Genomic DNA, 19393 nt, shown 5'->3' with positions numbered 1-19393 from the left:
CGCTAGTTCAGCTCTGAAACAGACAGTACCAGTATATTTCAGGCAAACGTTGCGAGTACTTGACGAGTTTGAGCTTCATCCACAACACCTCTTACGTGGAACTGGAACCTTTGAGAACAAAACCGGAGGCTAATGTCACCATAATGTTTGCAACTTCCCAGGAAAATGGAGTCCTGATGTACGACGGTCATCAGGAACATCTCGCAGTGGAGTTGTTCAACGGACGCATCCGGGTCAGTTACGACGTTGGCAACTATCCAGTTTCAACCATGTACAGGTAAACTGTCCAAGTGCTGAAAAGTAAAATATCGTTACAGTTAAAAAATCTTACTAGTTTTGAAATGGTGTCTGATGGTATATATCATGTGGTGGAGTTGATCGCCATCAAGAAGAACTTCACCTTGAGAGTAGACCGAGGTCCTGCAAGATCGATAATCAACGAAGGCACCAAAGACTACCTACGACTAAACACTCCCATGTACTTGGGGGGAATCCCACCGGAACCCGGCAGGCAAGCTTTCACCCAGTGGCACTTGCGCAATTTGACCAGCTTCCACGGTACTACTTTTGCAAAGCGGAAAAATAAAAAATAAATGTGGCATTTTTCAGGCTGCATGAAGGAAGTGTGGATTAACCACAAACAGGTCGACTTCGGCAACGCTCAGACCCAGCAGAAGGTCCAACCCGGTTGCGGCATGATCGAGAGCGACAGAGACGACGAAGAACAAGAGGACGAAATGGACGGGATGATCAAGGAACCGGCGGCGAATCCGTCCGATCCTTGCACCGATCATCGATGCAAACACGACAGTAAATGCGTTGCGACTGTTAATGGAGAGTATGTATGCAAATGCAGGCCAGGGTTTAAGGGGAAGTACTGCGAGCAAGGTAAGGAAGAGTGTAAGTATAGCAGGAAGGCGGCTAACTTTTCATTACTTAGCATGGCAAGCTAGCTAATAGTGCAATGCGCTTCGTGGGGTAACGGCGCCACATGCAGGTGAAGGTCACAGAGGACTAGCTTTAGCAAATTTCCCGATGGGGATGAGATTCCATCGTTGGTTGTCTTGTTTCATGTCAACAGTTTGGATTAAAATGCTATAAAGCTACAGCTATCGCCTCGTCAATTAAACGTTTGTTAAAAAAAGCTTGCGAGGGGGTATTATGAAATAATGTACAGCAGTGAAACTACCACAAAAATTGGTTGGTTGGTAATAGTTATTTACCTAACGTTTCTTCCCGCAGTTAGGTACAATATTTTTGTAACGAATAACTCAAAAATATTTAAATATGAAATTTGAAAAAGTAAATAATTTAACATTAGTAACTTTTTTACTATTGGGTTGGTAGCATTTTCCGCACCGATTGCTAGATTATTAAAATTTAAAGCGTCGGTGGTGTCGATGCATTCTTGGTCCATAATTGTTTCTGTCATTTTTCTGACATAACGTCCATTTTGTTTAAAGTGAATTGACGTTTCCGTCTGTCTTACATCATTTAACGTTACAAAGAAATTTGTCCTAGTTTCTGTTACAAAATAAAAACAGTATCGATTTTGAAGCTGGGTACAAAAAATCATTAAAACTCCCTCGACCTTTGTGCTTTGGTGCTCAAGTTTTTTGGGAATCTCGTGGTAACACCAGCTTTGACGATTCTAGCTCCCACTTGCCGAAAGGAGCAGAAGCGCGAGTACTACTCGGAAAACGACTGCCGCTCCAGGAAACCCCTAAAGATAGCAAAATGCACCGGAAGCTGCGCATCGAGCTGTTGTCACGCTCGAAAGAGCAAAAGACGAAAGGTGGGTAAACGAGGAAATCTGATCGAATGAACGATCGTGAAATTTGTGTTGGTTTAGGTGCGCATCATCTGTTCCGATGGCACCCGCTACACCAAAGACATAGACATCGTGCGCAAATGCGCCTGCACGAAGAAATGCTACTGACTGACAAACGCCGCTATTCACAATTCTAACACGCAACCTCGCCGCGAGATTGCGAACGCCCAGCTCGAACCCCGTCGAGCCCCCACGACTGCCGATCTCAACCAGCACATACTTAACTTGAAACCATCCGTCGCCCCACAAAACGAACCCTACAAGTTGACGTTCTTCGTCGAGAACGAGACCGATAACGATGCAAGACACTTGCAACTGACTGATTTCACCGATTCTCAGAACCATAGACAGACGTATAGTAATTATTATGACGATGTTATTGTAGAGAGTTACGACGGTCCTGTAGATAAGACGAAAAACCCGAGGTACGGAAGAGGTATCGGACACGAATCGTATTGTGTCCTCTCCGCCTTACTCTACTTCGTCACGGTTACCGCTTTCGTTTATTTAGCAATCCTGTGGATCAAACAAAAAATGTACATAAGGATGGAACAGATGCATTGGTGGTAAGAAAAGCGATATTATCATTATTATACCAGAGTTTACAAGTTTACAGATATTTAAATATTTATTTCAACCGGTATATCGATTTGTACGCGCTTTGTCGGTACCGTGGACTGGTCAATTTTCTGCACGTCTGAAAGAACTCGTCGCAAAACTGAAACTTACTCTTTCCTAGTCACGGACCGTGAAAGAATCTCATCTCGATTTTTCAAGTCAAAATGACCAGTCCACGTCGCCGCGATGGATCATTATTTGTTTCTGCATGCGCTAGAGATATTATATTTAGCATCTGCATGTCCGACATGTATGTTTCAGCGCCTAAATAGTATTATCATTATACAAGTGGGTCAAAAACTTGACACTTTTTGATTCATTTGTGTTAGGTAGATTCTTTTAACTTACGACGTACCTAAAAACCGTATTTTATTTTTTTACGTTACACGATACTGGCCTAACTTACATAACATGACAGTAACATTGTTAGTGTTTGATCGGTCAAAGACACGGATTATTCACACTGATAGAATCTCAGAACTGACTACTAACGAAACCCGATAAGAATTTGTTAGAATTGTGACTAGCGGCATGGCCCTTGACTTACAAGGTTTACTAACTTAGAATAGTTTAATGTGTAAAACACTTCGAACTTTGTACGTTTACGTAATTTAAAAAATATTTAATTTATAACGTTAAATAACATCACGCAATACTTTAAGATAGAAATAATGAACTCTACTTACTCAGTTCAAGACAATTTTTTCGTACAGATGTATGAAAAGTGATGGAAATCAATTGATATAATTTATTTTAAGACTTATTTAAGATTATATCGTTACCATTACTACTGCCATTTCGGTCACTTTACATACACCGCATCACCATTTTTTTTTTATTAATTTTTTTCTCGACACCGCGAGAATCAAATTCTTTTAAAAATTGTATAATATAATTATAAATACATGTATTATTTTAAGTTCTACCTGTTGTAATTTTAAGTTAGATTTCCGCATTACTCATAGGCCAATATTTATACATACACCAAGTTTTGTAACACAAATGTTAATTTATGCCTAATAGTTGTAATTTATATCTAAACTTGTGTATAAAATATATTAAATTTATCGTATAACTCGGATTTCTTTTTTCTCACCTTGGACTTCACCAGAGGGGCCTCCATAACCTCAAACTTACGACAGACAAATTTCTAAACTTAGATGACTTAGACTTGCACGGAATGCTTGCACACCGTGTACGAATCACCGCGAACTCACCAGACTCTAAGAATTAGTCAATTGATGCCGATTATTTCGACAAAATAGTTAAAAAATTATTGCACAATTTCCTAACTTCACACCTTTGTAGCGCGGCAACACAACGGGCTCACTTCACTCGAGTCAAATGTCATAAATCTGTCAAATAAAAATCACACATGAATAAAAGTGTTTGTTTTGGTGCTTCCGTTTAATTAAAAAATATGTTCGAGTTTTTTTCTGTTGAAAAGAGTTCCAGTGATGGTTAAATCAATTTTTATTAATCGTAGATTAAGTGTTGTCAGTTTTCAAAATTTAATTTTATGTTGAAAATCTACATTTTAAATTATTTTTATAACGTTTCATTCAAAGAAACACTATGGGACAGACCGCCAGCGGCATACCAAGTAAGTCTTCTTCGCAAAAATTTGCATGTCAGTTTCGTTAATTCAAACCATTACTTTTTATTCGATGCGATTTTGAGGTTATAAATTTATTCTATTGTCTTGGTAAATTATCTGTACTAACATAATTATTTATGTTTTTAATCCGCTTGCACTTAGAGCGATCTTTAAAAATGGTAAAAGCCTGATAAATTCGTAACGCTGAAGGGAAGCTAAATGCAGCACTCAAAGGTTAAAGGTTAAATTAGATATTTTTATTTCTATTTTAATGGGCGCTTATGTAACACGAAAGAAACAGAAGTATTCGTCTGGTCCAGAGCGAGACACATTCCAGCTCCAGATTTTTATTATTTTATTTTTTATGAGGTGCAGCGAAATTTGAACATGGGTGTATGTAGGGTTGCCTACGCACACGAACCATTTTATTTTAAAAATACCAAAAACTCCTCGAACGATTTGCTGGACGTTACTTCTGTTTAAATTTTATTTTCAAGAAAAACACCAAACAGATTCTGAACTGATAAGATAAAATTAAATTGTACTTTTTTGTCACTTCACGGCTACGAAGTTTTTGCGTACAAACACAATACCTATCAAGTAAATAAACGTAAAAACGCCACATTTAAAAAGAATACACCAAAAGAAAAATACTTGCTCTTACTTTAGTTCTTATTTTGTTGAATATCTGCCTAGCCTTCAGTGAACATAACTTTCAAAAATACCATTGCAATTGGGACCGTTGAAAGATAAGATTGTGCCTCTTATCAGTAGATTGGCTACACACGCAACGGACAAATTAGTGTACGTTGGAAAGCGTCAAATTTAAAAATTTGCTTGGCGATCCGAAGTTACATTTTTCTGACCTAGTCATGAATAAATAATTCAAATTAAAAATCCCGATTGCCTCATCCATCTTATTTCTTTTAAAGTACCTAATCAAATGATAATGAGCCACTCTCGTACTTCAAAAGCAACCGGTCGGGCTGCTAGCATTTAATTTCCAATTGCCGTTTAACCACTCAATAAGTACGGTTTCTGGAAAATTATATTTTAATATTAATCTGATGGTTGCATGCGGCATTCAAATACGAACGATGTGGAATTACAAATCGCATCTAATGTTTGCGAGCTTTACTATTAGGAAAAAAAAGAAAACCACCATCGTCGATATTAATGGTCGGTCAGGCAGGTAATTTATTTAAGAATCGTGGTATTTCGGCCGTCGTTGCACATTATCATGTTCAACACCCACACCTCCGTCTCAATCTTATTTCACACTTAATAACGGGGATTGGGTGTTATTACATGAATTAGACGTAAGGTCCAGAGGTTGTTACATACCGGTTAGATCTCGACCTCTGACCGTAATCAGCTCGAATTGGATAATTGAACGGAGCAATTGTCAAACATGTTCAAACGGGCATTGTTCGAACGTGACCGGACTTTCCCATTGTAATAATTTTTCGTGGCTCGACCATCGACGTCGTAAAAGTAAAAAGGACTGGCTCGCAGATGGGAATTTTTCGTCTTGGAGGTCCGTCTGTCCGTTTCGAAATGGTTTATTAGTCGATTTGTTGGCGTAAAATTGTTGATTGTTCGAGTCACGTACTTTCCGTTAATCAAATGGTGATGGGTACGTATCTTCGTCGACGTTTCCTACATAAATTTGAATTTCCAATCGGCGGATCGGGGGCGATTTGACGAATATCTGCCTGTCAGGCGAAAATTGTAATTTGGAGTTTTACGGCGTTCGCCGAACAGGCGAAATTCTTATGGGAACTCCATTTTTTTTAAACGGTTTCGCATTTAAATTGCCTCTTCGGCTTTATTTATTCTCACCAAGACATACATATTTACAAACTTTAAAAAATTATTACAGACTTACATAACAGAGATATCACTTCTTTTTATTTATTATTATTTATTCTTTTGTCGTGTGAAATTCTGGTCGAACAGGGATCGGCAATTTATTTCCTAATCAGTATGCAGGTGGATAATTACCTACACAATATACATCTCGCAATAAATCTAATAAGTCTGTTGATTCATCCCAACACGGCTTGTATTCCAGAATACAACAAATTATTTACATAGAAATTGGTACCCGTTGGAAACGGACATGTAAAAGTACGTTTTGAGTCGCGGTTTTGCGGGTTGGGTGTATTTATATGACTTATTTGCATCTCATAAATTGTCGTAATAGACTGGGTTTGATCCCATTAATTATACTAAGTATCCATATAATTTGAATGTATTACAATAGAAATCGAGTTGAGCAAGAACATTTTTCAAATTTTCAAAAAACGGTGGAACCGGAATCGCCTCTTCGCCTCGTTCTTATAACAAAGCAAATGAGCACCCGCTTAATTATTCTTACTTGGCAAGACTCATGAATTTTTAAATTGTAAATTAGACGAGGGCTGCATCTGAAGCAACGACACCCACGTCGGAACCATCATGAAATAAATAATGTCCAGACATCACTTGTGCACATTACCCACGATGATTAAAACGCGTCGAACCGCTTCCGGTCTTCACCACAATCTTCCTGATTCATTCATTACTCTCGTAAACGCACCACGGCTTGCCTTTCTTAATTACCCTCTTCATTTATTTAAATTACTACTACTAATTACATCTCTTCCTGCGGCTTAGATTAAGTCGCTTTCGGTCGAGAATACATATAACCCAGTTTGGGCGAAAATTCGCAAAGTTTTGTTTCCTGGTGCGGCCCATCAGAATCCGACACGTCCTCGCCGTCAGTCAAAAGTGATTTAAATTTTGCCCGACGGAAATCGAACGGATTTCAATTACTATTCGGTTTTTTACTAGCCCATTGTAATGTTATTGGCTAATAAAGTTTTATTGCAGCGGGTGGAATTTCTAATCAAACAGTAATTTGTGAAATTTGACAATTTATTTGGGGGCACAAATTGGACAACGGCCAAGACAAACTCGAATTTATACCACCTGGACCTGACCAAAGCGCAGTTTCATTTTTCAACACGCACAGAATTTGTTATTGTGGCGGATTTCCTCCGAGATTGTGACCCAATTTAACGGCTTCATTGTTCAACTCGAAATAGAACATTGTTTCTTGATAAAAAGAAAAAAATCAATCTGGAGCAGTTACGAAATATTGTTACAAAGCGAGCGCAGACACCACAAAAACGTTGGTCCAAAGGGTTTTGTTTCAATCTAGGTCTTCCTGTAAACAGTGTCGCTTCAAACACAACTGCTTCCGTAGCGAAACACAATTTCTACATTATCCTGGTGCGAGCAGCTCGTCCTTTCACCCTTTCTGCAGCTGCGCCACTGTACAATAATTATTATTATCGTGTAGGAGATGCATATGTACACACATGTCCGAATTTAACGGTGGGTCAAGATAAATTGTCTTATTAATAGTGACGTGGACGTGACCATCCATCACCGAGAATATTCTTGTACATTGTTGAACGAATATTTATTTGCGTAATATTTGCGCATTCCTGTGCGGCTCACGATCGGTGAGGTAGGTCTTGGATTAATTGGCTCGAATTTTGTCCGATAAAGCTGCAGCAGCATCTGTTACATCTACAAACAATGTAGCGGACCCCCACGTATATAAATAAGCATCAGAATGTATATAAACGTGAAAAGCGGTGCTCGGGAATGCGAAATGTCTGTATAATAATGCGGTTGATTGGATGGGGTGGGTTTTGTTTGCATGCTAACGGGAGCAGACGCGTGTCCGGCAGCTGGTTCACATAACCCCAGACACAACATTTCCAAAACCTCTTCGACGCGTGTGCCACTGTAACACGAACCGATCAACTTCCTAACTTCCGTTTCAACCACCGAAGATACTAAATCGAACTATAATTTTGAAAATGTACGAGCTTTTGTGCGGACAAATAGCGGTGGCCCAGATGTTACGCGGTAATAACAGCAGTCGGAGAGGATGATAGCTGCACCAAATAACACACCAGAACAGACAACGTGATACCTTGATTAACGGACACCTTTGTGACGATATTTTCGGCTCGTTACGGCCGTTAGAAGCGTTCAACTGTTGCTGGCTGTTCCTCCAGATGTACCTATGATGATAATGATACTGCAATCTTTATAATTATACTATGTTTATTTTCTTTTGGAGATGTATGAATCTACTACTAAAACCACGTGAGGAACAATAATTATAGATTTGTCAACAAGAAATTACTCCCTAGGATTTAGAAATATTTGTTACTTTACTAGGTTGCCATAAATTTGGTTAGATTGGAGACTATGTGGTTTCTGGTGGCAAATAAAAGATGTCAAAAGGTTAAGCCAGCTTGTACCGGGATATCAAAAATTATTTTGGCTAAAGGTAGTCATGGATTGAAAAACGACCGTCTCAACTTATTTTGTGTGACGATCTCCTCGGAACGAACGATTGGCATGGATTGGCCTACCAGTACCTTTTTTATGAGTCACAGAGTCAGTTTCGCGAAACACACCAATACAATTTGTAAGACATGGATAAAAATCCTTCGGCATTACTGCAGTGTGGGGAAAAATAAAAAATAAAATTGTTTGACAGATTTTACATTCAAAAACTGATTTGACACAACTGCTTCGATAATTATTTGAAAATCCATCACAACCTTTGAACCAAGAAAATCGCACGACACTTAAAAATAGCCAATAGAAAAACAGAATTCGGTGTCGTTTCTACAGGGTTATTCTAAATGATTGTAGTCGAAGTAGGCCATGCCCATGTTATTACGTTTTTGCCGCTTTCATGTGAACTGTCAGTTGTGTCGCTGTCACTGTCATTTTTTAGGTAAAAAGTGCGGTGATGAGGCTTTTATTTATTTTTGTTAAATTAACTATTGAATCCAGAAATATTGAGTTATTCTACAATTAATTTTAAAAATATTGAGTTGTTTTGCATCCAATTTAACACATCATTTTGATGATTTTTTTATGTGGAGCGGCAACCATAACTTTTATCTTTAACTTTATACTTCGACTACAATCATTTAGAATAACCCTGTATAACAATATAGATTTCCTGGAAATTTTTTGCACCTAGCTAACTGGCAAGACTGTGAATTGTACCTATAGTCTTTGCCAAAACCAAATAACCACCAACACTGCATTCTATTCAGAAAATCAACCGGCAACGTTGTTAACTTAGATTTGATTGGTCTAGCATTTTAGTAATATCAAAATTGCCATTATACACTTAGTGTAATTTTGTTTTCACCAACTTAATTCAACAGGTGGTGGTTATTTGGGTTTGGCACGGCCTATATTTCCGTTTCTTTTATTGTCATCATTGACAGCTGACCTAAATTTCAAGTCTAAACGCCTTGGTTTTTGTAATCTTTTATTCATAATTGGAGTCATTTGGAGCAGCACCTTTAAATTAAATGCTTTTCCTCGCTCTAACTTGTTTGTTTATAAAAACTCCTCATTTTTCAATAAACCGTTGCTTCGCATCACACATAACCTAATTTTCGCCGATCCATCAAATTCACATCACTCCTTGTTATGTGACAAATGTAGCCAACAGGGACGCAAAAAAGTCACCATAGTTTTATTGCCGACTCAAACAGTAATTATTGTTGCTCATGGGGTAGTTTCACGATCGAACTAGGATAGACAACTGTAAAGTAAATTCAAAAAACACTTTGACCGTTTAGGTATTCAGTACAAAGTTGGTATAATTGATTTTTCAAATTATTATTAATTATTTTCAAAACGAACTAGGGTGGTTTTTATTAACATGAAAAACGAGGGTTATAAACTCCGTACGGTGATAGATTGTACGTTTTTAAATTCTAGTTCCAAAACATAAAGCAGTGAAAAATACTAAACTCTCCATCTCAATTGTTTCACGTTATGTAGAAAAGCGTTGTATCCCTGCAGATTAATTCCCGCCACACTACTCTCTGGGTCTGTCTTCTGTCAAAAAACGTACAGTCTATCAGAGTACGGAGTATACCAAATTATTGTGGAACAAAAAAATTATGAAAATTTGTGCCAAGCGAGTTTATTTCTTGGTTGTTTAAAATCAGAGCATAACCTACATTTATTTCGCTGCTAGATTTGCGGTATTATAGAAATTTTTTTATAAACAATTGTCAAAACGTTGTCATGTTGGTATGAGTCAAACAGAGATTTTCAAATATAATCGTGTCAAAAATAAATTACTCCCTAGAATTCGAATTTTTAGGGAAATAACGTTTTTCATGTTGTGCGTAACTACAGGGTGAGCAACAATAACTGTTTCAGTTGGCAATAACAAATTTTAAATGAAATTTTCAAGACTTTGAATTGTATCTATTTCGGTTTGTTTTATTGACATTATTGACAGCTGCCATACTTTTCAAATTTAAACGTCTTAGTTTGTGTAATCTTTTATTAATAAAATGGTTTTCTCGTTGGAACATGACATAAAAGTCACCAAAAGTCACCAGAATTTAGTGCCAACTCAATCAGTAATTGTTGCTCACACGGTAGAATTTTCAAAAGTAATTTTGAATGCCTAAGGTTGGTTGGTTACTATGAATTGAGAAATTAAGTGCAACTAAATATGCCGCCAGAAATCAAAATTGATTGTGAAACGGAAAAACATCTATCACTTAGCGAGAAATTAGCCATTTGCAACTTTTACAAGGAATTCGCTGCCTTATGGTTACAATATTTTTTGTTTGTCACCAGAAACCACATAGCCTCCAACGTAACCAAATTGATGGCATCCTAGTAACGAATATCCCTACATCAGAGGGAGTAATTTATTTTTGACATGATTATAATACGATTGGTCACACTGGGTGTCAACATTTTCTAATGTCATGGAGCCTGCGCCCTGACGAACGAGGGTTTATTTCAAATTTGAAAAAGATTTCTCCTGATTCCCCATTAAATTTGTTTTGAACATGAATTCACGGAAGAAAGGTATACGGGACGAAAAGTGAACATAACCTCAACTATAACTTGAGGTAAAATTGTTATACAGCTGGTCCTTATGCCCACATTTTAGGGTGGTACAGTCGGTTTTTTCTTTAATTTGGCACTGAGAATTGTTTATAAAAAAATCACTTTAAGTACCTACAGTCTAGAGAGGAAATTAAAGATGGAGTACTGTCAAAACATATTTGATTTTGACAGTTCAAGAGTTTTTTAATCTACTGTAACGGCTGCTGTAGTATAATGTCAACTAGAAATTACTCCCTAGGATTTAGGGATATTCGTTACAAGGTTGCCATAAATTTGGTTAGGTTGGAGGTTATGTCGTTTCTGGTGACAAACAAAAGATATCGTAACCATGTCAAAAATGTAAGGCAGCGATTCCTTGTAATAGTTGCAAATGGCTAATTTCTCGCTAATTGATAGATGTTTTTTCGTTTCACAATCATATTTAGTTGGACTTGCGCAAAGAATCTCGCAATTGATTATAACCAACCTTAGGCATTCAAAATTACTTTTGATTATTCTACCGGGTGATCAAAAAGGACTGTTTAAGTTGGCAGTACAATTAAGAAAATTTTATATTTCGGTTATTTATAACACTGCAACCGGGTATGTTTTGTTGGTTTATTTGACAAATATCTGATGTAGGTATAGCATTAACAACGACAAGCCATCAACAACCGAAAGTTACTCCTGTTATACGATTTAAAATACAATTCAGTGTTACCAACTTAAACAGTCCTATTTGATCACCCCGTAGTTACATACAACATGAAAAACGTAATTTCGCTAAATGTTCGAATCCTAGGGAGTAATTTCTTGTTCACATTACTATAGGTTTGTGTCGAAACAGAGGGATTAAAATCTCGTTGAACGTTAAAGACCAGGACATTTTTCTCCGCAGTTCCGGGGTCACATTTTCAAGTGTATTTAATTTTTTCCACAACGGCACATTTCCATAACTTCTCCGAGTCCATTCTGCTCGGTCGGGACGGAAATATTAAGATTTTTTACGACGGACATTGAAATGATACATATCTGAACATTAGCATTCAGATATTCTAATTCCGCTTCCTTTTGGTGCTCATCACTTGAGCCTCGGTGTATCTTCCGAATCGGCGAGTCGTAATTTTGTTTTTTTATTGTGAGAGACTCGGAGCGATAAAAACCCTTGGGCAGAGTGTTAATAACAGTGGAGGAATCCCACGGACACATGTCAGGCGCGTGCCTGAGACCAGCCACCCATTAAATACCCCACATGTTCCGTATTAATATCGGGTATCGTCCATCGGCCATCTTCATTATAGTAATCGAAGGAGCAACAAAAAAATGTTTTATTGAAATTGCTGGACGTACGAAGAATAACGAGACCGCCCTTATGGTTTAATAGCGCATTGTGGTGTATGCTGGAACAATCGCCCATTATTATTGTCAACCCATTGTTGTTTTATTTTTTTTACGCAAGAACATATCCATTGAAACATTAATTGAGTGTTCCATTTAAATTACACGCTTTGCTCCTAAATAAAAACTGGTGGCGACATTTGGATCGCATATTACTTAATTTTTTGTCAATCCAACGACTAGTTGCATTGTAAATCGGAACCTGGAAGTTCACCCCATTTGCAGCTTCCGTTCATCACGCATCTGTTCTTCTCCTCTTTATCACTTTCAATTCCAATGATTTACCTGGACTTTCCATTTCGATCGACTGTATCGCATCTTGTATAGGGCTCAAGATCGCCCCCGAAGGTGAATTTAGATTTAACCCCTGAATTTCTCCCCTCGTCGGTGCACAGGAGACATTGTTTTCGTGTTTTCACCGTACATGTCGCTCTTGTCACCTGGGCTCGTTCTAATTTCCAATGTATTTTTCAAATTTATGCCAACATCTGCTGGATGCAAGGGTTGGAAAATGACAATCGCAATAAAATGCGATCGCCTTATACGGGGTGATCAAGAAGGACTGTTTAAGTTGGTAATGCTGAATTTTATTTTTAAATGGTACAACTGGAGTAACTTCCAGTTGTTGACGACTTCACACTGACAGGCACATCAGTGATAAGTCAAATTTGACATTTCAAATTAAATTAAACATGCTGGTGAATCGTTCGAGAGATGAGTTAATTTATGTTTAGAGCAAAATGGGGAGCACTTCGAGAATTTCCTTTAGTTAATTTTTAGATTATTATTCCGAATTCCAACTTTGATTTCTTTTTGCCGTTAATTTTTACTCTCATAACCTAGCATTTTGTCGTTATTAATGCTACGTCAGATATTTCTCAAATAAACCCACAAAACATATCCGGTTGCAGTGTTGTAAATAGCCGAATAAAAATTTTTCTTAATTGTGTTGCCAACTTAGCCAGTCCTTCTTGATCACCCGGTATTTTTTTTCCAAACAGTGTAAACTCGTAACACAATATCGGCCGTATCGTTCGAGTTTGTTGTGTTTAATTTATGACAGTCACGGATTGTAATGGCTTTTGCAATCGCACCTAAATAAATTCCAGAAATAAAGTTATTTCGTTTTTGTGGGAAATTGTTGTTTATTATTTCTCAATCTTTATTGGATTATTTTTAGTGCACCTATATACGCTATTAATGGCAAACACCGAGTGCTTTAAATTCAGATTTAAGTGACCACTTCCTGCTGGACAGAATTAATCGTCACAAAAATTACCAGTTTCCATCTCCTTCGGTATAATAAAATGCGTATTAATCGACATCGATCGGTTGGCTTTGAAAAATCCAGAATTTTTCCCGACTTCCATTTCAAGATGGAGCAGCTGAATTACTCAGCTTGCCTCGACGAACGCTTTTATAATAATTCGAAAGCACCTGTTGAGACGTTTATTTCTTGGAGAACAGGTGGATGATATACTTTTATAACAGTTCCTCTGCCTTATACTATCGAATAAAATTTCATTGTCTCTTTGTGCTCACGCTAACCGCCTTAAAATAGAACTAGCTTTAATTACCAACCACCGGGCTAAATATTTGCCTAGGAAAGAAACAGCGAGTCAGGATCGTTGCCCGAATTAGTCGCAGATGGATCCTTATCGATACATAATTAATTAAATTTGTCGCCGGTGTCCATAATTACCGCCATAATAATTTACATGGCCGCTGCTGGTCGGAGTAATTCGCATTAATTTCGTCTCCTCCTAGATCAATCAGATAAGTCGACTCTATTTAAATAAAGCGTTTTAATTGCGACGACGGCGAATTTCTTTAGCGTACGTCACCTGCTTCTTGCCAATAATCTTTTGCACCAGGTCGTTAATTCCAAAGATGCGGGTTGTCGAAAAGCAGGTGCTCGGTGTTCTCGAGAGCGAAAATTTGCTTATAATCTCGTTACAGAAGCGCGTCGGAGTCTTGTGGAGGTAGTACGAAAAAATTCACAGGAATTCTCTATCGTGAGCGATTTTTCTAGTTAGGTGACTGTGTCCTGCACCTGCTTTTCTGGACATCATCTCCGCAGCTTGTACGTTTGAAGCGGAATTTGAAATTACTTCGATCATGATTGTAAGATTGTACCCTCGCGAAGACTTTAAAAATACTGCTTCAGATGGTGAACATGTGTACAAAAAACCCAAAGCGCCGAGTCCCACTACCCAGATGATGGTGAATAGCAGATAATAAATGCAACAGATGGTTTGAAGGTGCAATTTCTAAGGCTATTTCCACAAAATGACACGCTTTCGGTGGACAAATGTTTCGTTTCAAATGGAATTACTGTAGTAGTGGTCAATGACCAAAAGCTCTTTGTAGCACGCCTTCTCCAAACAAACTAAGCGAATTCTTGTTTTTATTGTACAATTACTTCTGACGAATAAACGTCAGATTAATCCACAGGCATGTTCAGGAAGTCGTTATTTCCGTTCCTCTTTTCCGTAATTAATTCGGACATGTCCATTTTGTTCTTGTACTTTTTATCGCCGTCTCCGAGCAATTTATGTTTATTTTTTACGGATAGATAATTGTGCTTGCATATGGCGCAGTCACCTGCTTCACCTCCAGGAGATGCTGCGCCAACCATGATGGTGGCAGGTGGACTCTTTCTTAGGGTCAGATGTGCACCTAAAAATGTAGCTTCTCGACTTTAATTTAACTCACAATCATTCTATTCTCTGGAGGGTGGAAGTACACTCGGGACCTATCTAATCATTATTTTTAGAATCAACAATGCTTGTTATTGTTGTTATTACAACCATAAAGAACAGTGTATTATAATGAAGGAAAATCCGTTTTGTGTCATCATTTCCTGTAATTTTCATTGCCGTCCGTGGAAGAATTCGAGTTAATGTACAAATAAGTTATTAATGGTTATCGCTCTTAATGTAATTTGTCAGAAATATTTGCCATAGCTTGTTAATTATATCACTGACAAATCAGTTCTCGTCATTTCCTGTAGCTTTGTTTTAATTAAATTTTATCGGTGTAAAATTCAACAGAATTGAATTCATTCTCGTTTGCCATTTAGTTTTTATTTGTGGTATTTGTTTCCAATTAGCTTAGATGTCAAGGTTTCGTTGCACAAGAAGATGACTTCTCCACCCATTTTTGTAGTTTCGTAACCACTAGAGATTCGAACATTTCCCACGGGTCCGGTCACGTGTTTTCCCTTTAAAGACGAAGGGCGTCTACGGTTCTTTTATTTGGAGGATCAGCTGTTCCAATCTTACCTAACCTTACGCAAAAATACCTGATTCAAGGAAAACAAGGACGAGCCGGGACTGGTCTCCATAATTCATGCTGTTCAACAAAGAATTCTCTTCTTTGAAGGTGTTTATTTGTTGCACAGTTGTGGCGCCAAAAAATCAAAAATACCGCCCGCGTGATGAGGTAATTACGTATGTACGTACAGGTACAGTTTTAGGGTTTAGGTGAGAAAGCGTCGCAAAACTGCAAACCAATTTCTGTTGAAAGTATTACACAACGAAAGGTTACGATGGGTATCATCAGGTTAAACGTTCGCTGAAGGCAAAGTGTGCTGTGCACGTGTGGCTTACCTTCTTGGAGATTTCTTAAGGCCCGGCTCAGACAATTGCCAAGGAATCACCTGAAAGCCGTAAGTTCACATTCTGCACATTCTCAAAGCAATATAATCAATTTATTTCAGCTGGCGTAACTTGTTTTGCAAGAGCCGGAGTGGGCGAGGGTGGGAATTTATCATCAGTCCTGACCTGAGGTCCTCTAGTCCTCTTTTATCCACACCGAAGTCTTAAATGATGGCCCTTTTGGGAAATTAAAACAAAGCCGCTCGGAACAAAGACGAATGTCCCCAAGAACGAGAAGTTCATATTTTTATCCAACATTCAATAGTAATATCGTGTTTTACTAGTTAGTTTTAATTGAGTAAACTGGGCTATAACTAGTCTGTTGTTTTAACCCACGTTGCCATTTGCACCGTGGGTTATAACATACATAACCCACGTTGCCATTAGCACCGTGGGTTATTAACGTTCATAACCCATCGGGAGCAGAATTTCATCAATAATGTCATTATCTAAAAATTGTGGAATATTGGATAAAACGTTGTATGGCATACGTGGGTTATTAAGTACTACCCACTCGAGGTAATAACCTACTCGGGCAAGCCCTCGTAGGTTACAAATACCTCTCGTGGGTAATATCTTAAATAACCCACTTATACCATAAATAACTATTTCGAAACAGAACGAGACCGTTTTATTAATTCGCAATATCATAATTGCCACGAAAGATTTCTACGAGAACTTGTAAATATGTAAATGAATAAAACAAATCATGCTCTCTTTTGACTAGTTCCGATAGTGCGTTGTCGAGATCCCGTAAAGCATTTTGTTAACAGGTCAGATAAAATTGTAAATTGGGATTAATCCCTTTGGAATTTTTTACAGTTCTTGTATATTGGAGAAATTTGCTGGAAGTGGCGCTGGAAATTGCTTTATTAAGTTGATAAAGCACTCCATATAAGCACATCCGCTTGTTAAACGCGAAATGCATCTATAATCAATTTTCTTGATTAATTGCCTTGTAAGGAACGCTACGTGTGACTACGGTGACATTTATCGTTATTGTCAGTCGCGGAAAAAATCAGTTGATCATTGAAACCAATCCGCTGGTGATGAAAACGCCAATTAAAATCACCACCCACATATCGTGTTACCCTGTCTTTGCGTTGATAAGCGTTTCCGGCCGTTAAATTACATCTACATTGGTGCAAGGAGCGTAATTAGATGAGCCGTGGGGTTATCAACACCGCCTAATAAATTCATTTTTACCGTTTTTAAAGTACGCGTAATTGAAGGAGAACAATTAAATGAACGAGACTGAACGGCCTATGTTTAGGCACTTCCGTTGGGATCATGAATGAAACTTCGCTCTCTACTGATAATCTACCCTGAAATCATGTGGGTTTCATTGTTTTTGGCAGGTGTTGATCAAAAACTCGACTGAATTATTTATGCACGATCATCAGTTACGCTTTCTTGCTGAAAGTACAATGACTTCGAAACTCCTCTTTCGGTGCTTCTTGCGCTGTGAATTCGTTTAACCGGTGTTTTATCTTTTCCTTCCGACTTTCTACAAAAAATCGGTTACAGTTAAATCTGATTTTATGCGAGGATTTATGCTTGAAATTATCTCGGACCAGATCCTCTCCGCTTCCACAAAACTCGACAGTGATCTAGAGATTTACCGCTGCATGATGTGATTAATGTAAAACGTAATAACGATGCAGGTATGCCATTTATTTCTTATTCACATAATTATTTCTTTCAAATTGCACTTGACGTCCAGTTTTTATTTTGTTTATCTGGACCGTGTCGTAAATTGAATTTAAATTGAACATTAATATTAACGATAATAAAATATAATTATTTAATCATCCAGACAACTACAATTAACACATAGAACCACACATATCGATGCATTTACCTGAGTAGAGAATTTTTCGCCAGGACCGACTTTGCATGTCGATCAAAAATGGTTTCTTCAATAAAAAAAAAAAATGTTTTATATTAGGCATTCACGATCTTTTTGGGACCAAGTTGGCTATGATTTTTTCTTTTCGTGTTGGACTAACTGATTCAGTGATGCAACGGATGCAACTTTTTTTTCTGTCAGTGTCTGTTCGACATTTTATTGCCACCGCATTGACAGATTTATTATTTTAATATTCGTAAGAAAGTAACGTGTGTAAAAATAATTTTAATTTCCGTCAAAGGAAAAGTCAAAATTTCTAAAATAATTTTGTTACGACAAAAAATTTCCATTAAACGATGCTAAAGTCCATTCAAAAATCAAAAAACCACCACCTATTGCTTTAGGTTGGTAAAATTTAATAAACCCTATGTAGATAGTTTTTCATACTATGTTGGTAACTATAAATTATGACATTTATTTGATTCAAAATAAAATTCAATTGCTTTGAATTTCGTTCATATTGTTTTATTAGCAGCAGGTTTCATTTATTTATTGATTCTTATTATTTTTACTTAAAAATGCCCACAAAAACCAGACACTTAATAAACATTTAACCTCAAAATTACAAGTCTCACCAAATTTTACACTAGACAGCGTTGTCGATAGTAATTATCGAGGAAAATGCGACGTTGGTGGTTTTTTGATTTTTGAATGGACTTTACTTCCAATTTAAAAAGGACAGACCGGATTTAAGAGATCTGGCAACAATGTACCTATTCAAAAAATATAACCTTAAACTGAAAACAACCTAACCTAACACAAAAAGTGTGAACTTCTTTAGGGAATTTAGTTATCACCGAGGTACTGCCAACAAAAACACTAGATGGTCATAGTCAACTGGGTCCCAAAAAGATCGTGAATGCCTAATACAGTTAACGACATCCGTGCTGTCAGTGTCATTTTTAATATGTTGGTGCAGACTGCAGATATTGTACGAATACAAGCACAAATTCATAACCAGTATTCAGAGTATAACCAACGCATAGTAAAAAAAGTGTCAAACAAGAAATTTAGGTTATGGTAAATGAAAATTTATATTTCGTGAAACACCAAGAACTCAATCTTCAACATAGTGTAAAACATGGTTAAACTAAGTCATCCTCGAAATCCGAATCTGACTTCATATTTTCTTTGATTTGTTCGTAATGATAGATAATAATTTGAATTTGTCAATTTTCCGGGTCAAGGTAAATTGCCAAATTAGGAAATACAAAATTACTAAACTGAAACAGTAAGTGATGCCAACTTGCCAACATACTGTCATATTGACAGCACGGATGTCGTTGAAAACGACTCTAAAGTCTAGATGATTTTTACATAAATTGTCAAAACTTTCTCAAATTGGCCACAGATAAAATTTCGGAATAGGAATTTTCGTGGACCTTGGTAGTCCTAATTGTCATCGTGATGCTGTCATTTTAAATTTG

At 37.3% G+C, this 19393-nt stretch overlaps 2 protein-coding genes and 1 long non-coding RNA gene across 4 annotated transcripts in view; 2 read left to right on the top strand and 1 right to left on the bottom strand.

Moving 5' to 3' along the window:
• The window catches only part of sli (slit guidance ligand), a 117021-nt gene extending 113497 nt beyond the window's left edge, over positions 1–3524 (top strand). The window contains exons 27-31 of one of the 2 annotated variants that reach the window (XM_069053019.1): positions 43–277; positions 335–558; positions 610–888; positions 1656–1795; positions 1853–3524. In XM_069053019.1, the coding sequence (XP_068909120.1) occupies positions 43–277; positions 335–558; positions 610–888; positions 1656–1795; positions 1853–1939 (965 nt within the window). In that variant the 3' untranslated portion in view covers positions 1940–3524. Of the gene's footprint in view, positions 1–42; positions 278–334; positions 559–609; positions 901–1655; positions 1796–1852 lie in introns of both variants that reach the window. The other variant, XM_069053018.1, reaches the window with a different exon arrangement.
• Positions 20–4781, bottom strand: LOC138134662 (uncharacterized). Its single transcript, XR_011160786.1, has 3 exons — positions 4711–4781; positions 3546–3804; positions 20–293 (listed from the first exon to the last, which is right to left on the bottom strand). It is a non-coding gene; the product is annotated as an uncharacterized lncRNA (long non-coding RNA).
• The window catches only part of neur (E3 ubiquitin-protein ligase neur), a 29526-nt gene continuing 14042 nt past the window's right edge, over positions 3910–19393 (top strand). Inside the window, exon 1 of the mRNA XM_069053026.1 lies at positions 3910–4052. Within this exon, the coding sequence (XP_068909127.1) occupies positions 4025–4052 (28 nt within the window). The 5' untranslated portion in view covers positions 3910–4024. The remainder of the gene's footprint in view (positions 4053–19393) is intronic.

The sequence above is a fragment of the Tenebrio molitor genome, chromosome 7 (genome assembly GCF_963966145.1).
Source record: "Tenebrio molitor chromosome 7, icTenMoli1.1, whole genome shotgun sequence".
Taxonomy (NCBI): Eukaryota; Metazoa; Arthropoda; class Insecta; order Coleoptera; family Tenebrionidae; genus Tenebrio; species Tenebrio molitor.
Note: the sequence above shows the minus strand (reverse complement) of the source record. Positions and strands in the feature narration are given on the sequence as shown.